Source organism: Clinocottus analis, unplaced genomic scaffold (genome assembly GCF_023055335.1).
Source record: "Clinocottus analis isolate CAN_PGR_092001 unplaced genomic scaffold, fCliAna1.0.p SCAF_11, whole genome shotgun sequence".
Classification (NCBI taxonomy): domain Eukaryota; kingdom Metazoa; phylum Chordata; class Actinopteri; order Perciformes; family Cottidae; genus Clinocottus; species Clinocottus analis.
The window spans coordinates 1,568,725-1,585,025 of record NW_027175832.1 but is presented as its reverse complement, the minus strand read 5'-3'; the positions used below and the strand labels follow the sequence as shown (position 1 = coordinate 1,585,025).

At 45.5% G+C, this 16,301-nt stretch overlaps 1 protein-coding gene across 2 annotated transcripts in view; it reads right to left on the bottom strand.

Moving 5' to 3' along the window:
• Nucleotides 1-525: 525 nt before the first annotated feature.
• camsap2b (calmodulin regulated spectrin-associated protein family, member 2b) overlaps nucleotides 526-16,301 on the bottom strand; it is a 35,203-nt gene continuing 19,427 nt past the window's right edge. The window contains exons 5-22 of one of the 2 annotated variants that reach the window (XM_068599097.1): nucleotides 13,640-13,778; nucleotides 12,335-12,474; nucleotides 10,647-10,737; nucleotides 10,397-10,501; nucleotides 9,496-9,565; nucleotides 9,139-9,402; nucleotides 7,617-8,307; nucleotides 7,356-7,502; nucleotides 7,041-7,275; nucleotides 6,509-6,692; nucleotides 5,706-6,423; nucleotides 5,031-5,167; nucleotides 4,726-4,940; nucleotides 4,542-4,641; nucleotides 4,010-4,069; nucleotides 2,718-2,833; nucleotides 2,512-2,630; nucleotides 526-2,425 (exon numbers count right to left, since the gene is read on the bottom strand). In XM_068599097.1, coding sequence (XP_068455198.1) covers nucleotides 2,126-2,425; nucleotides 2,512-2,630; nucleotides 2,718-2,833; nucleotides 4,010-4,069; nucleotides 4,542-4,641; nucleotides 4,726-4,940; nucleotides 5,031-5,167; nucleotides 5,706-6,423; nucleotides 6,509-6,692; nucleotides 7,041-7,275; nucleotides 7,356-7,502; nucleotides 7,617-8,307; nucleotides 9,139-9,402; nucleotides 9,496-9,565; nucleotides 10,397-10,501; nucleotides 10,647-10,737; nucleotides 12,335-12,474; nucleotides 13,640-13,778 — 3,831 coding nt within the window. In that variant the 3' untranslated portion in view covers nucleotides 526-2,125. The remainder of the gene's footprint in view (nucleotides 2,426-2,511; nucleotides 2,631-2,717; nucleotides 2,834-4,009; nucleotides 4,070-4,541; nucleotides 4,642-4,725; nucleotides 4,941-5,030; nucleotides 5,168-5,705; nucleotides 6,424-6,508; nucleotides 6,693-7,040; nucleotides 7,276-7,355; nucleotides 7,503-7,616; nucleotides 8,308-9,138; nucleotides 9,403-9,495; nucleotides 9,566-10,396; nucleotides 10,502-10,646; nucleotides 10,738-12,334; nucleotides 12,475-13,639; nucleotides 13,779-16,301) is intronic. The other variant, XM_068599106.1, reaches the window with a different exon arrangement.

Below are 16,301 nucleotides of genomic sequence, written 5' to 3'. Positions count from 1 at the left end.
GTCTGCTGTCTGCAGGTGCACGGCCTCCATCCTCCCTGTACTCACTCACTCAAACTTCACACCAGCAGCAATACATTTAAATTAATACATAAAGATTATTAAGGTGGATAGTAAATGAAACATGTCAGATGTCATGTCAGGATGTATGAATAGTCATAAAACAGGCCCCGTTCACCTGTTGAGAGAACTTTTGAATCCAAAATATAAAAGAAGTAATACATTATCATGGTTTAAGCTACATGGTCGTAAATAAAGTAGATGACATCACCACCTGTAACATCAGGCTTCCTTACACATAAATGCATTACTAATTCTAATTAAATAAAATGATGGATATTATTCTGCATTAATCATGACCCCGAGACCTTTTGTAAAGTATGTGTGTCCCTCTGATGGTGTGTGTGTGTCACCAAAAGGCTCAGTAATGATGAGACTTACCTGTTTATGGTCATAAGAGAGATATTATGTCAGTTTAAACGATATTTATTCTCCTAAATCAATGGAGACAGAGATATGAACCATGAATATTGTCGGTAGCTGGCATTTTAATAAAGCTCAAAGTAATGATAATAAAAAAAATCCATGAACAGTTGAGCATATTTAGTAAATTAAAAAGAAAATGAATTAAAAGTTCAAAAAAAATACAATGATTTACTCAGATTGCTTAATGGCTTTCATACAATAGCACAATAACTCCTCGTGAGGATTTCATACACCTTGCATCTGCTTTCAACACACTTCTTTCACCAGCTGTACTGCTTCACTAGTACACACCTCCAACGGGTCAATGTCAATACAAAAAATACTTCTATTTGCCAAAATATATATATATTTATATGTACAGTGCCGACACATGCTGAAGGAACATGTGATGAGAAGTTAAACGTAAAGTAACAAGAGCTTCTAGCATCGAGGGTGAAATCATCTATTTACGATCTACTTTGAGGGAAATCAAGCTCTAACAGTTAAGACAATATCCACGTTAAAGTGGCATTTTAAGTATTTGTTAGTTCCAACTCCAACATGGTCAATGGTGAATTTTCAAATGACTTAAATTGCACAGCCTGATGACACGAGGTGGGACTTCTGTCTACTCTACTACTGCTGATCTTCTGACCAGTGACACTGTTGAGCGATCACACTTTTTTGCATTTGCAGCGCAAGTAAAGGCCTCAAAAGAACAACACACACTGACACACACTGACACACACACACGTGATAAATTATAAAAGCTACGACAAGCGAACTCGCTCATTTTGGATGTTGCCATCATATACAAACTTAACTTATATGCGTACGTGTGTTACGTGTTTTAAAAGTCTTCCAGAATATCTTCAAAGCGTTATCAAAATGAAATAAATTAAGAGTTTATGGCAGGTGCTTTCCATGTGTCATGGTACATATGCTCAACACTCTCATCATTTCACACTTTTGTGTTGCGATCACCAATTGAAGTATCTTCTTGGCACTTCACTGTACACACACACACACACACACACTTGAACTGTTTATACGTGTTTCAGTCACATGTACAAAATAAAAGTAACTAAATAAAACATGCCTGTGTAGCAGCAGAACTCTCATTAAAAAAGCTGCTTCTACCTGATCACGGATCAGACGGGCCACCTTTGTGACAACCTGCGTGACGGCGGCGTCAGCTGATCCCAGACCTGCGAGTGCATCGCCTGTATCACATCAGACCGTCTTACAGGCGCTGACACGCCGACGCCAACACTCGCAGCGCGTCCACATGACACAAACACAAGCGTAAGGCCACACATGATCAACTTATAGAAAGCAAACGGCCTCTTTCTGAGGCGTGACATTCAGTGCTTCAGTGGTTCAACTAGGTAAGGCAGCGCGCCGCCTTTCAGTCTTCTTTTTTTTTGGCACATGAGAACGATGATACACATGCTGACAGGTGAACACTTGTGTCCCCGTTCGTTTAGTCCGGAGCGTTGCGGTCGTCTCTGCAACAGCGACGTCCGTCCCGCTCGCGTTCTACATTCCAGTTGTGAGTCAGGAAAGTGGGACCGTGTGTCCTTTGAATGAAATATGTAAAACACACAAATTCTCTTCCTTTTCCAGAGAAGTATGTCCAAATCCTGACCCGGCCCATCTGGTGCTACTTCGTGTGCAGTTTTTTGGGCGTGGGTTGCTTCTTGGTCTGCCACAGATGGCTGCCGATGGTGATGGCGTCCACACTGGCCGACATGGTTTTGGCCGGGATCAGGCTGAACTGCTTCCTGTCCGAGTTGTACTTGTACAGGCCCTCGATCATCTTCACCGTCACGCTCTTCGGCCCGATGCCGGCCAGCTTGGTGATCTCCTCCGTCTCCGGGCAGTACGCGTACACGGACCTGAACTGGCACCCGGCGTCGCGGAACAACAAAAGGAAGTTGTTGGCTTCGGATTTCTCCATTTCCTGCAGGAAAACCGAGGAGAAAAGTCTTTGTTTAGTGCAGCATATCGAATGCATTAAAACAGAGAAGCACACTTTGCAAAACATACATCGAGTATCTTGTTCTTCTGCCCTTCGTTGACCTTGCCGGCCAGGCAGCAGTGAGCCAGGGCATTCTGGATGATGTACTTGTTGGACTTGGCACTCGGCTCCTTGTATAGTTTGGGTCCTGTGGGAAGAAAGCACGCTCATGAAGCCGCAAAGTCTCCGTGTGAAACAAGACAGACTGCGTCGTATGTACAGGTGTGTCTTCTACCTGTGTACTCATTGTTGGAGGGCGTGGACGAGGCGGTGGATTCATTCTCCCAGTCCTTCTCTTCGTTGCGACTGCCAGTCGAAGGGCAGGAAGAGAAGCCCTCAGCGGAGTCGGGCCTGCAGGCGAGCACAACGAATGAGACGCACGGACGTGACGCCCACGACAAACACGGAGAGGATGATGCACGTGAACGTGGATGAACGCGTACGCCAACAGAGTGCACACACAGACATGCACACACATCGTTGTTAAACACACACACACACACACACACACACACACACACAGAGAGATGTGATTAAAACAAGGTCAGACGCTGTGACACAATTCTCCAACCCTGTCTGTTGTCTTGGATTACATCACACACTCGATGCAGCTGTGCAGCAAGAGAGAGAGAGAGAGAGAGAGAGAGAGAGAGAGAGAGAGAGAGAGAGAGAGAGAGAGAGAGAGAGAGAAAGAGAGAGAGAGGCCGAGCAAATGAAGTGTCAGCGCTGACTTTATGGCTTCTGAGAGCGAGCTCAGGTGCTTGTGAAGGAAACGGCAAAAAACTATGAAGGTAGATTTGTGTCTTTTTTACCCGAGCAAATTTCTTGTTTAAATTAAATTAAATTATCTCCAAATCTTTGCTTTCAATTCAAAACATTTTGTCAAAAAAAAAAAAAAAAAAACGCTCTAAAAAAAAATTTTTCTCTCAAAAAATTAAAATTTGAAAATTAAATAAATGAAAGCTCTCCAAAAAAAATTGCTCTAAAAAAAACAAAAACGCTCTCAAAACTAAAATTTGCTCTAAAAAAAAAGTTGTATTTTTGAGAGCAATTTTTAGTTTTAAGAGCAATTTTTTTTTTTTGAGCAACGTTTTTTTTATTTTTTATTTAGAGCAATTTTTGGAGTTAAGAGCAAAGATTTGGAGATAATTTACTTACAAACAAGAAATTTGTTCGGGTAAAAAAGACCTTCATAAAAAACACAGCGGCGAAACGCAGAGCAGCCAAAAGAGAAGAGAGAGAAGAGAGAAGAGAGAGAGAGAGAGAAGAGAGAAGAGAGAGAGAGAGAGAGAGAGAGAGAGAGAGAGAGAGAGAGAGAGAGAGAGAGAGAACAGCAGCCGGAGAACAAGCTGAAGAGCAGGAGGACCGAGGTGGAAACATCGCGACCTCACGGGGCCATGAACCTCAATGCAGAAGCGAGGATGGCAGTGATGTAATGAGTCAAGTGATTTCACTGTCTCCTCATGAGCGAGTCTGTCGGATGGAAAGCAGCCTTCAGTCAGACGGAGCTGTTTCTACATTACTGACCTTCCCTTTCTTTCTTTGGGAGAGCTTAGAAAGAACGGGACGTGGGCTACTTTATGGCCTCTGAGGGACGCATGCAGGATAAAGAAAGACATGAGGGAAAGGAGCTTCAACAAAGTCACAACTTCAGAAGAAAACATCACAAATCACGGCTTGAAATTAAAGTCTATGTAAATAATATCTGCGTGTCACAAATTAAACATGCGGTTGGAATCAGGACATTTTTAAAAGTGTAATTGTTGGAGTGTGCATCACAACGGTGGTAATATACTCAGGGGTGTGAATATATATATATATATATATATATATATTTATATATATATATATATATATATATTGAAAGGAGCTTGAAAAAAAGATGAAAACAGACAGCTTCAACTATCTTCTTTGTGAATTCTGACTACATTTTCAACATAATCTTTGTGTTTTACTGACGGCGGGTGCAGGTGGAGTCAGTGTTCTTCTTGTGCTTCTTACGTCAGAGATCTGGAGCTCGAGTGTAAAGCCAGAGTCTAAACTCCAGGTTCAGTCTCACCTGTTGTTCTTCCGGTTGTTCGGCTGCTCTCTGTCGTTGTCGGCCAGATTGAGAGACGCCAGAGAAACACTGGACACCGAGAAGCCTCGAGGACGCACGCCTGCAACACGAGCACGGCTCAGTGAGCGGAGCTGGAAGTGCGTGTTTGTGCGTGCGTGTTTGTGCGTGCGTGTTTGTGTCTCACCTGAGGCTCTCACGGGGGGCGTCGGCGACTCCATGACGTCCCGGTGCATGGACTTGGGCCGCTGCTTCTTCTTGAGGCTCCCCGAGCGGGCCTTGATGACCTCGTCCATGTTCTCGAACAGCTTGAGCTGTTTCCTCCTCAGAAACTCGTGCTTGATGTATTCCCTCCTCGCTTTCTCGTCGTCCTTCTTCTGCTGCTCCTCCTCGGCCTTCAACCTGCAGGAGGACACGGAGGAACAGGTTCATTGTGCCACGCTGCAGACACTGGTGCTGTGTTCACACATGCAGAGAGAAAGTGAAACGCACTGTGCAGCCTCCCTCCTCTGCTCCTGGTCCTGCTCCTGCTGGTGCTTCTTCTCCTGAGTCTCCTTCTCTCGCCGGAGCCTCTTCTCCAGCAGAGCTGCTTTCTTTGCTGCCATGTCCTCCTCCCCTTTCACATCATCCTGGTGTTTGAGAGGACGGAGGACACACACACAAAATACACAAGTCAGATTCGACCTCCAGATATTTACACTGCAGCTTTATTCACTTCAGGACAAGCTGTCCGTCCGGTTCCCTCAGCAGATGCATAATGACACCGGGTATTAAGTTATTATGGCAAATAAGCACTTACTGTGTAATTATTAAAATCATGTTGGTATTTTGGGTGTTTAATGTGGTGTAAGTGTTAATTACCTTCAGTCTCTCACAGCTGATTTACCTCTGTATATCCTATAAAGTACAATACTGCACGTTCTTAACGAGAAGTCAAGTAACTGTCTGTGTCAGTCGGTTTTATGGTTTTATGATCACACAGATCCATTGTTAGTAAAATGTCATGTTCTGAAATTGAAAGTCTTTGTTCACTGTTACAATAACTAGAAAGCAAGTGATGACGCGCTAACGCAAAGTTAGCTGATGGGCCAGTCAGTTTACTCTATTTTCCCTCCATTGTAATCTTTTACGTGGACTATCTGAAGTCGTTCTGTCGCTGCGGCTCACCTTGAAGAAGAATCCACAGCACATTTTCTGCTCTTTCCCGTACGCGTCTCCTCCTGCCTCTGCGTCTCCTTCAGCCTCCCCCGTCACCTCGTGGCCTCGTGGTCCTCCTCCTCCTCCTCCTGGAGGTTTCAGCCCGGACAGAGTCACCTCCACCAGCCCTCGTCTGTCCTGGGGCTCGCCCTGGACCCGCCCGCCTGCGGGCCCTTGGATCTCAGACACCGGTTGACACAACACCTCCGGTGACCTCGCTAGCTTGACCTCCTGTGGCTCTTCTTCTTGTTCTGCAGCTGCTTCTCCTGCAGGCGGCTGGGGAGCGCCGGCGCTCTTCTTCTCCACGACATCTTCTTCGTCCTTGGCGTTTTCTTTGTCGTCCTTGGCCTCGTGGTCCTTGCTGTCCAGAGCGCCGTCGTCGTGGCCCAGGTAGGCGAACGAGCTGTTCTGGGTTTGGCTCGGGATGAAACGTCTCAGTCTCGGCAGGCTGTCCACCGACGTCTGCGTGTTGAGCATTCGACTGAAAGGCGTGACCTTCAGGTCGTTTGGTCGCGGGGTCCTCGGCGTCCGGGCGTGGAAGGAGGCCGGGCGCCGCTTGAGGCCGGCGGGAGAGCGGTTGGGGGCGCGAGGAGAACCGGAAGAAGAAAGGATGGGAGACAAAGACCCGACGGAGCCTCGCCCCGACCCCCGGCCTGTGACGCTGCTGCTACGCAACTCACGGAGCTGCCTGAGTGCAGGAGGACACACGAGGTCATGCATGTGTTCATCCACAAATAAAAATAACAATCTGTTCCTCTGTCGTTCAGTGATACCTGTGTGGAGATGGAGCGGGAGGAGGGATGACCCAGGCTTGCTGCTGCTGCTCCCTCATGGACATGATGGTCTCCTGCTGCAGGGCCAGACGCTGCATCTCCGTCTGCAGGAAGCCCAGCGACGTGTTCAGCCTCTCGATGGAGCGCGTGTACTCTGTCAGGTCAATTTCTCCCGGAGACATGCCTGCATCACACATTACATACACAGCTCAGTCAGGCTATTAGCTGTTTGATAGGATGCTATGATTGTTATGCTGGACTTACAATTAAAAGCAAATTCTAATAAAGCATCTATGGAGTAAAAATCCCATACAGTGGCTGAAGTTTAGGCTCAGAAATGTGATGATGGACATCACTTTGAGCTGCAACATTGCGCAATTGAGCTTCGGTGTGGACGTAACAACCGGACGGAGACTTCAGTTCTGACTCTGGTGCGGTTGGTTTGTGGTCTTTAGGATACACAATGTGGTCCTAGCGTACATTTCTACTTCTTCTGGGCGCGACCTGTCATGTTCTTCTCAGCACCACTCACCTCCACCATCCTCGCAGGGGGATCTAGGAGCTGCTCCGTCTGGCTTGCACCGCTCCGCCCGCTCCAAGCCGCCCCGGTTGGCGTCTTTCGCGGCGGCGAGCGGCTCTGGAGAAGAAGAAGCTTCTGCTGCGCCCGAGCTGGAGCCGAAGGGGGCAGTGATGCCTTTTCTCCTCACCACATTTAAAAAGGCTGTTCTGCCCATCTTCTGACGATGGCGGGTGAAAGCTGCTTCCACCTGCGGGGAGACCAACATTTACATTTTTAGTAATATAATAATATACGACTGGCTGTCTTTCTTTGTCCCGATCTTTTCACCTTCTTCTTTTGGGCTTCTATGGCTCTCCGTTTCTCCTCCAGCTTCATCCTCAGCTGGATCATCTCGGAGGCGATCAGGTGGGAGGGGTCTCTCGGGGAGGGCGTCGACGGAGAGGGAGATGTGATCGGCAACGGAGGTGTAGACATCTAGAAACAAAAAGACCATTAACATATATTATATACAGACTAACAAACTGTATTTCTGCCTCTGCAACAAAAGTAGAGTTTAAAAGACGGCGTGACACACAATAGGACACAAACCTGAGAGGAAATGCTTTTTGGCAGGTGTGTGTACGGCACGTTGAGATCTGAACTCTCCGGCGTGGTTCCTCCGCTGCTCCTTCCCTCCAGCTTCCTGAACTTCTGCTCCGCAAAGCTCGTCATCCGGACGCCGCCGCCGCCGCCGCCTCCAGAGGACGAGACGGGGCTGAGCGTGTGGGATCGGGGGATTGTGGGTGCTGACCTCCTGTCGCCTCCGTCCCCGCCGTCGCCCTCGCGGTCAGCGTCGCCGACTCCCCTCCGCCCTCCTCCCTCCTCCTCCGGCCGGCCGGGCGGCAGGGAGCTGGGCCGGGCCGCGGCCTCGCAGTCCGGGTCGATGTCCGAATAGTCTCTGAGGGAGGAGGAGTCCTCGTCCAGGCTCTGGATGTCCTCCGTCCCCACGTGGATGCCCGTGTCCACCTCGTCAGTGGACAGGGAGTTGGGGTCGTGGTCGTTCAGGCGGGCCTTCGCTGAAGCCGGGTCGTCTCCTGGACCTCGGGCGCCCGCGGCGTCTGAAGGCTCGGCGCCGTGGAGGAAGAAGCCGCTGTCGCCGTCCCCCACGGCCAGGCTGGCGTGGGGCCTCTCGGTGTCGTGGATAATCTTCAGGGCCTCTTCGATGCTCGGAGGGGTTGACGGGCCGGCGTGGCGAGTGTCGGGGCTGTAGTTGCTCTCCGGGAGGACGCCGTTGGAGTACCTGGAGTAACGTGAAGGTAGGTGAAGGATTATTATCTCTTATGCTAGAGGCAGATTAGCGGTTAGCTTTACGGGTTGTCCTTCGTATCTTCATGTCTCTCTGCAGTTTAAACACATTTTAAACTGTAAAGTTAGCATTTATAGCAGAGCCCTCAGGTAACATAATTAGATTAGAAAGCTTTATTAATAACATTATTTTTGTGGCGTATTATTTTGCGTTCATCTCTAAAGTTTTCACGCAAGTTGAACTGTTGAAAGTTAAGAAGAAGCAACAAAAAAAAGACTTTAAACAGGCACTAACATGACCAGAAGTAAGGGATAATTAATACACTAAACCTCCACCCACCTGTGTATGAAAATTAAAAGTCCTAATTTTCCCACTGGGGTCGGAAAATAATCTGTATGTCACTAAACAAACAAATTAAGGTTTTTAATAAAGGTCTTAAATTAGATAAAAACAACATTGTTCACGCATTTAACACCCTTTGTGTATGTGTCTATGTATGAATATGTGGATGTATTCTCTTTTTTATTACATTTTATTATATATATACTGTATAATATTATTTATTTTTTTAAAAAAGCCTCCTGTAGACAGGTGTTGTAAGTTAGCATTCGATATATACACTGAACACAGTGGATCTGCTTTCTTTTATGCATAGATATGTGCTAGCAATTCAAATAAACAAAATAAATAAAGTCAAGTCAGAACAAATAAATAATTAAAACATACATTCATTTGTCCCATGTATGAAAAATTGCTGAATCCTCACACCCCAAATAAATAAATAGTCTCTTGACTATTTAGGTTAAAATCCTCCCTCTGCTGTACCTGCTTTGGGTTTTCACTGAGAAGGTGTTGTTCCTGCTGAGGGGTTTGTTGGCGGCGAGCTCCTCGTCCTCCTCGGCGATGTGTCTGCTCTGGCCGTTCACGTCCGCGGGCGCGAGGGAGAGATGGCGCTTCATGCCGCCCCGAGTCGCATAGTGAACTTTATACCCGAGACCGTCGCTGCTGGCGGAGCGCGTCATGCCGCCGGGGGAGGAGGCGGCGTCTCCATCCAGAGGAATCTCAAAGGAGATTCCCCGACAGGAGGAGCTGAGGGAGGAAAGGTGATGTTGGTTCATTAGAGAAACATCCGACCGCTTCACATCTGCTGGAGTGCCACCACCGTGGAGTTTAGACACCGACCGCTTTTCTTTGGGCCACGTCCCAACACAGCCGTCCACGTAGGACATGGAGGTCGACCTCTTCATTATACCTGTCAGACACAGAGGAGCGACTTACTGCAAGTTATTTATTTCAACAGGCAACAACAAATCCTGCAGGGATCTGCGTTCAAAATTGTGTCAGAGATGCGTTTACTATGAAGGTAGATTTGTGTCTTTTTTACCTGAGCAAACTTCTTGTTTGTAATTAAATTATCTCCAAATCTTTGCTCTCAATTCCAAAAATTGTGATTAAAAAAAAAAAAGCACTCTCAAAACTAAAAGTTATTAAAAGAAAAAAAATTACTCTAAAAAAAAAATTTGCTTAAAAAAAAAATAGAAAAAAAATAAATAAAAGCTCTCCAAAAAAATTGCTCTAAAAAAAAAAAAAAAAAAAAAAAAGCCCTCAAAACTAAAATTTGCTCTAAAAAAAGAAAATAAATAAAGTTTTTTTTTTTTTTAGAGCAATTTTTTTTTTTGAGAGCAATTTTTGGAATTGAGAGCAAAGATTTGGAGATAATTTACTTACAAACAAGAAACTTGCTCGGGTCGAAAAGACACAAATCTACCTCCATAGTTCACATACAGCGTTAGTGACCCTGCAGCGACTGCATGGACGTGAATCAGCCACTAGAGGGCCTCTGGTTTCACATCAACACATTCTCCCACTTCACTCGGTTCATAACTACTACTATGAATTCATAACTACGACTGATGTTGTCATATTTGTTAAAAGCACCACAACTTACAGAAGTAAATGAATGAAAGCTGCGTGAATAGGAACGGCGGCTCCAACGCTCACAAGCAGAGAACAAGAATACTCGCTAGCATTGTGACAAATCTGCCTGCATGATCACTGAAGAGAGAGAGAACACATATTTTACCCTGCGCGGGGGCATTGTCGGGGCTGTCGGGTCCGTCTGCATAGCTGTGTTTGATCGGACTGGAAACAGGAGCCATGTTCCTGCAGGATGTCACAGGCTCACGGGCTGCAGGGGGAACGCAAGGCACATACTCATCATTCACATGCAACCTGGTGTTGATGAGTAAAGTTATCCTTTAGCATGCATCTTCTGCATCATTGCAGTTAAAAAAAAAAGAAGCATGCGGATGTTATTTTGAACTTTTCTGTACCGTTTGGATCGAAGACTCTGGGCTGCACAAATGAGGGTTTAACCACTTCAAACCACCAGAAAAGCTCAGCCATAAACACCAGGTAGTTACTCTGCAAAACCACACACACACACACACACACACACACACACACTAGTCAATACATTGTTGAGTTGTAATGTCATGTGTGTCGTCCCTTTGCTCGGCTCCTCCTCCTGTGTCTCTGCATGAGCTTCAGTCACAACATCATCAGCTTTGTGAGGTCAAAGCCTGGAAACCGTTGCTTGGTGACGGGCTCAGGTGTGGGCGTATGCGAGTGTGTGTATGTGTGTGTGCACGTGCGGTTGAATATTAGTGAGCGTTTCATCGTCCGGGTGCTTCATTATCAAGGCCTTACACCTCTTGAAAACTGTAAAAAATGAACATCTGGTTTAGTTTGAACGGGTCACATGTGCACAGACGGATGCAGAGAGCAGCGAGTGAGGAACTCAAATCAATGATGAGTGCGTTCATGTGATGAAGAGGAAGCCTCTGGGGTCTGATGTGGACGATGACAACCGGAGGAAACCTCTTGTTTCACACACCGATCAGCTGATTCACCTTCTCGCAGGAATAGATGGAGAATGATGTAAAATCTTCATTTTAAATGCAGCAGAGCTTTAAGGCATAAACTATATGTCTGGTTGTGTAATATAATAAATGAATGGACTTATGCAGACACACACACACACACACACACAGGTTAGGATTTAGTGTGCAGGCGAGGGGGAATGGGCAGTGTGCCAGTCTCTCTGACGCGTCTTCATGACCGCTTTCTCTCACCAGCACCACACAGTCGACACACAATCACGACAAACAGTTCAGTGAAAGAGAATTAAAGAGTAAAAACAAACATCACAGTATAAAAAACATCTGCTGTGTTGTTCTGAAGAATGGAAAGTCCCAGTCAGCTTGGACCGTGACTTGAATCTGAATGTTTCTAGCCATGCTCCCCGCACACTATTTACCACACACTGCTTCCAATAAATGCTTTTAAAGTCGTACAGAAAGTATTTTATTCATTAGAAACAAATGTGTGTGTGAAATGAGGAGATCTGAGCACGAGCACTGATCAACAAGGGAGGCAGGCGGAGACGGGTCCGGACTGTGAATCTCCTCTGAGCTGAATCTGTCCTCTGTCTGAGGGAGTGTGTGTGTGTGTGTGTGTGCGTGTGTGTGTGTGTGTGTGTGTGTGTGTGTGCGTGTGTGTGTGTGTGTGTGTGTGTGTGTGTGTGTGTGGAGGGAAGGGGGTGGGGTGGATTTGGCTTGCAGCATTTGTACTAGAAAAGCACAGACACTCTGCAACACACAAGCTGTCGTATTCATTCAATCTGGCAGCAAAGCAATACTTACTGTTGCAAAATTATCTTTATGGCCCTGCTAATTATCACACACACACATGCACACACACACACACACACACACACACACACACACACACACACACACAGTAACAACCCCTGAGAGAACTGCTCACACACATTCCTTATTCAACTTTTCCTTGCGTGACTCATTTTTGCCTGTTTTATTTGCCGCCCTGACTCTCCCCCGATTCCCCAAAACAGTTTCTTTCTTCACTGGAGTCCACAAGGTAAAAATAGCCCTCTACACAGCCTCCACATGCATACATCTGTCCCCCCTTTCCTCTCATATGTGAATGCAGTCCTTACCTTTATGGATGCATGAGCGTAGAGCATGTCCTCCAGGCTGAAGTGGCAGCAGTGGTTGAGGTTGCTCCTGCAGAAGTCCTGCACCAGCTGAAGGTTGTACAGACTGTCGGCCAGCGACATCGTCTCCTTGAGGCAGATATCTGCTCCGCCAGGGGAGGGGTCGGTCGCACGAGGGAGGGGTGGCAGCAGAGGCCCGGCAGGAAGACAAGCAGAAGATAAGGCATGTAGTTTAGCTTTAAAAAAACCAGCGGCCGAGGACCAAATGATCCTACTTGTCACACTAGTATTCGCACCATGCAACGGATTTGAATCACTTCAAATCCCTGAAACAGTTCATGACACACGTCTTTAAATCTCTACCGGGTGAATCATCAGGATTTTGTATCCCGTGAAGTTCCTGTAAGGACGGACCCACGCACGTGTTCATAAATCTGACAAGAGACAGACGATCCAACGGTTCCTCCGGAGCGATGTCGTCCTGTACTTTGCTGCACTTCTTTATTGTTCTGACAGTAAATCAAATCTGCCAGAGAGAAAGACCGAAATTAACTCGCTTCCACATCTGGTCCGCATGTGTACGAGCGCCCCGTGAACTATATTTAATCCTGAGCGCCACGAGAGTTGTTTATCTTTGAAATAGCGGCCGGCGACTCCTCCAACGGTCCTCCGTCACATAACCCGCGTGACCAATCGCGGCGCAGCTCGGGGCATTTTTAGAAATGAGGGCGCAGAGAAGTCGAGAGGAAGCAAGTCTTTGTTCTCCATGTCTGTCCTGAAAGCTCTCTGTCCCGACAGTGTCTCTATCGGGTCAACATCAGGAACAATATCCTGCATTTACATCATTAACTGTAACCACAGAGAGCCAAAACATTTCCTCTAATCTCTTGATGATGCTGTTCTTTGAGATTAAGGCTCGTTTAGTCCATCACAAATACTCCCTGTTAAAGGCTACTACGCTAGTATTTGTTTTCATTGACTTGACTTACGTTCTTATATATTCAAAAAGGCCAAAAAAGGCCCTGGGACAATAAGGGCAAGTTGATAATAATCATGCTCTTTGTTTGAATCCCTCTAATGAAATGCATGTTCGCCGTCAGAGCGGAGAAAAGCCTCCTTTGTGCTCCCTCGCTCACTGTACTCAGCTCATTGAATGCTATTTATTTCTCGTTTTGCATGTAGAAGTGAGCTGACTTTCGTGTCGTCTGTTTACTTTGTGATGTCATCACAGCGAGAGAGAGCGAGAGAGAGGGCGTGGCCGGTGAGGTCAAGTGGGCGTGGTTACAAATTGAAAGGTTCGGTTCCCACCTTCCAGCCTGGCGGCCTGCGGGCAGTAGAAATGCAGCAGGGTGGTCAGAGCGCAGCCGTCTGTGTTGTCCTTCAGCAGGTTGTCCACCAGGGGGAGCGACGGCGTGCTCGGCCGGGCGCCATCCCTCCTGTAGCGAGCCTGAAACCATGGCAACAGCACAAAGACACCACATATGTGTCATCGTGGTGGACGAGTACAGTCGGTTTTCTATCGTTGTTGTTGGTGCAATATCTGCAAAAAGACTTTTATCTGCATGCAGCAGTGAATGGATGAGTTCATGTACAGCTCAGGGCTTCAGGCTCCACGCAGACAAAGCAAGTTAGTCTGTAGAAGAAGAAGAGAAGGAACAAAATGGACGTGACGAGTGAACCGCTTTCAGCATCAGACATCACACGAGATTTAAAGTTTAATAATGATTTGTGTTAGTAGGGAATCCATCTTTTTCTGTTTCTGTCTCTCCAGGACAAAATACTGCATTTTACTACTGTACTATACATTATACTACTGCATTATACTACTGTACTATACATTATACTACTGCATTATCCTACTGTACTATACATTATACTACTGCATTATACTACTGTACTATACATTATACTACTGCATTATCCTACTGTACTATACATTATACTACTGCATTATACTACTGCACTATACATTATCCTACTGTACTATACATTATACTACTGTACTATACATTATCCTACTGTACTATACATTATACTACTGCATTATACTACTGTACTATACATTATCCTACTGCATTATACTACTGTACTATACATTATACTACTGCATTATACTACTGTACTATACATTATACTACTGCATTATACTACTGTACTATACATTATCCTACTGTACTATACATTATACTACTGTACTATACATTATACTACTGTACTCTGCATTATCCTACTGTACTATACATTATACTACTGCATTATACTACTGTACTATACATTATACTACTGCATTATACTACTGTACTATACATTATCCTACTGTACTATACATTATACTACTGCATTATCCTAGTGCACTCTGCATTATACTACTAGACTATACATTATACTACTGCATTATACTACTGTACTCTACATTATACTACTGTACTCTGCATTATACTGCTGTACTCTACATTATACTACTGTACTCTACATTATACTACTGCATGTGTCTCCAGGGCACCAGTACTCCCAGTTTGCCCATAAACACATAATAATGGCGTCGCATATGCAATTATTCAAGAGATTCGATGGAGGTTTTAATCCCAGCAGCCCTCTCTGTCTGACAGCGTCTTTGTGCTTTGTAACATGAGAGTTTGAAATATTTTCCCCCAGAGGAGCCAATTTAAACACAAACAACAGACATGCCAGATCCAAAACAAGGAAACCGGGTCGTTAGCATTGGTTTCTGTCATTATATATTATATATTATATGTATTCTATATGTACGTAAGATACAGTGGTGACTTCCTGGGGCTCATGCTCGGTTTAGTTCCTGAACATAAGAGCGACGCAAGTTTCAAACAGTCACTACATCATGAAATCAGATTCCTATGAATGTGGAGACGAGGGTTGAGGTGGGAGGGATGGGACCAATGCATGATGGGAGTTTGGGCGCGTGCAATTACAATAGAACTGGAGGGGACAACGTGAAGGGATGAATCCTTGCAGGTTTAGGACGAGACATGGAGGAGGGGGAGGGTAGTGGTGGATGAAGAGCAGTTCCTCAGAACGAATGGACTTACTGGTACTAATCTCCAGTACCATTTGCTAGAAGACTTGATGGATGATGATCAGATGACAACAGGAGAGAGTGGGAGAGGCGTTAGGCCGACAGCAGAAGACACCAACACTACAACACGACATGAACTCCAAGAGCTACGCGTCTGCACAGTCATCTCAATGGAAGAATGTAGTCAAAACCTTCTTACATGTAACATAACATTGCAAACAAAGAACGCTGTCCCATCATAGGCTTTACAATCTGCAATAAAAAGGTGCTCAGTGGAAGTCAGTCGCTAAAACACATAACAAACACAGCCTTCCGTCTTCAGGGAGCCCCTTAGCAGCTTTTAAGGCTAACGCTAGTGGAACTGTACACATGAAAATATTAATTTATTTATATTTAATTATAACCATTTTTTTCTGAGCATCACAAATATTACATCATGATCCCTTTTGAAATATAACAACATCACAGAACTATTCAAGTATTTTATTTTAGATATAATCTCAGTTTAGCTTGTTAGCATGCTAATTTGCGTGACAGCGCGGCAGCTAGGGCTGACGTTATACACCCCAGAGTTATGGACACGTTTAAAAGTTTGACCTGCTATTAAATAAAGAAAGCAACACTTTAGTGGCACTCAAATGGTCTTTCTGGAAGAAATTCTACTTTATTGATTGTTGTTTGTACTCATGGTTGAAGCACTTATTATAAGTCGCTTGGGATGAATTAAGTGTAATGTAACAGAAAACGTCTGTTGTGTTGAAATAAATGTACAAAGCGTCACAGCATTCCATCCAAAAGGTCATGGAGGTGCTTCATCCTCTTCTGTTGGAAAACCTTTTATTGGCCTTTGATGCATTTCCACCAAATTTAATTAAAATCTGTTGACCGGCTTTTGAGATACCTCGCAAACTAATGAAC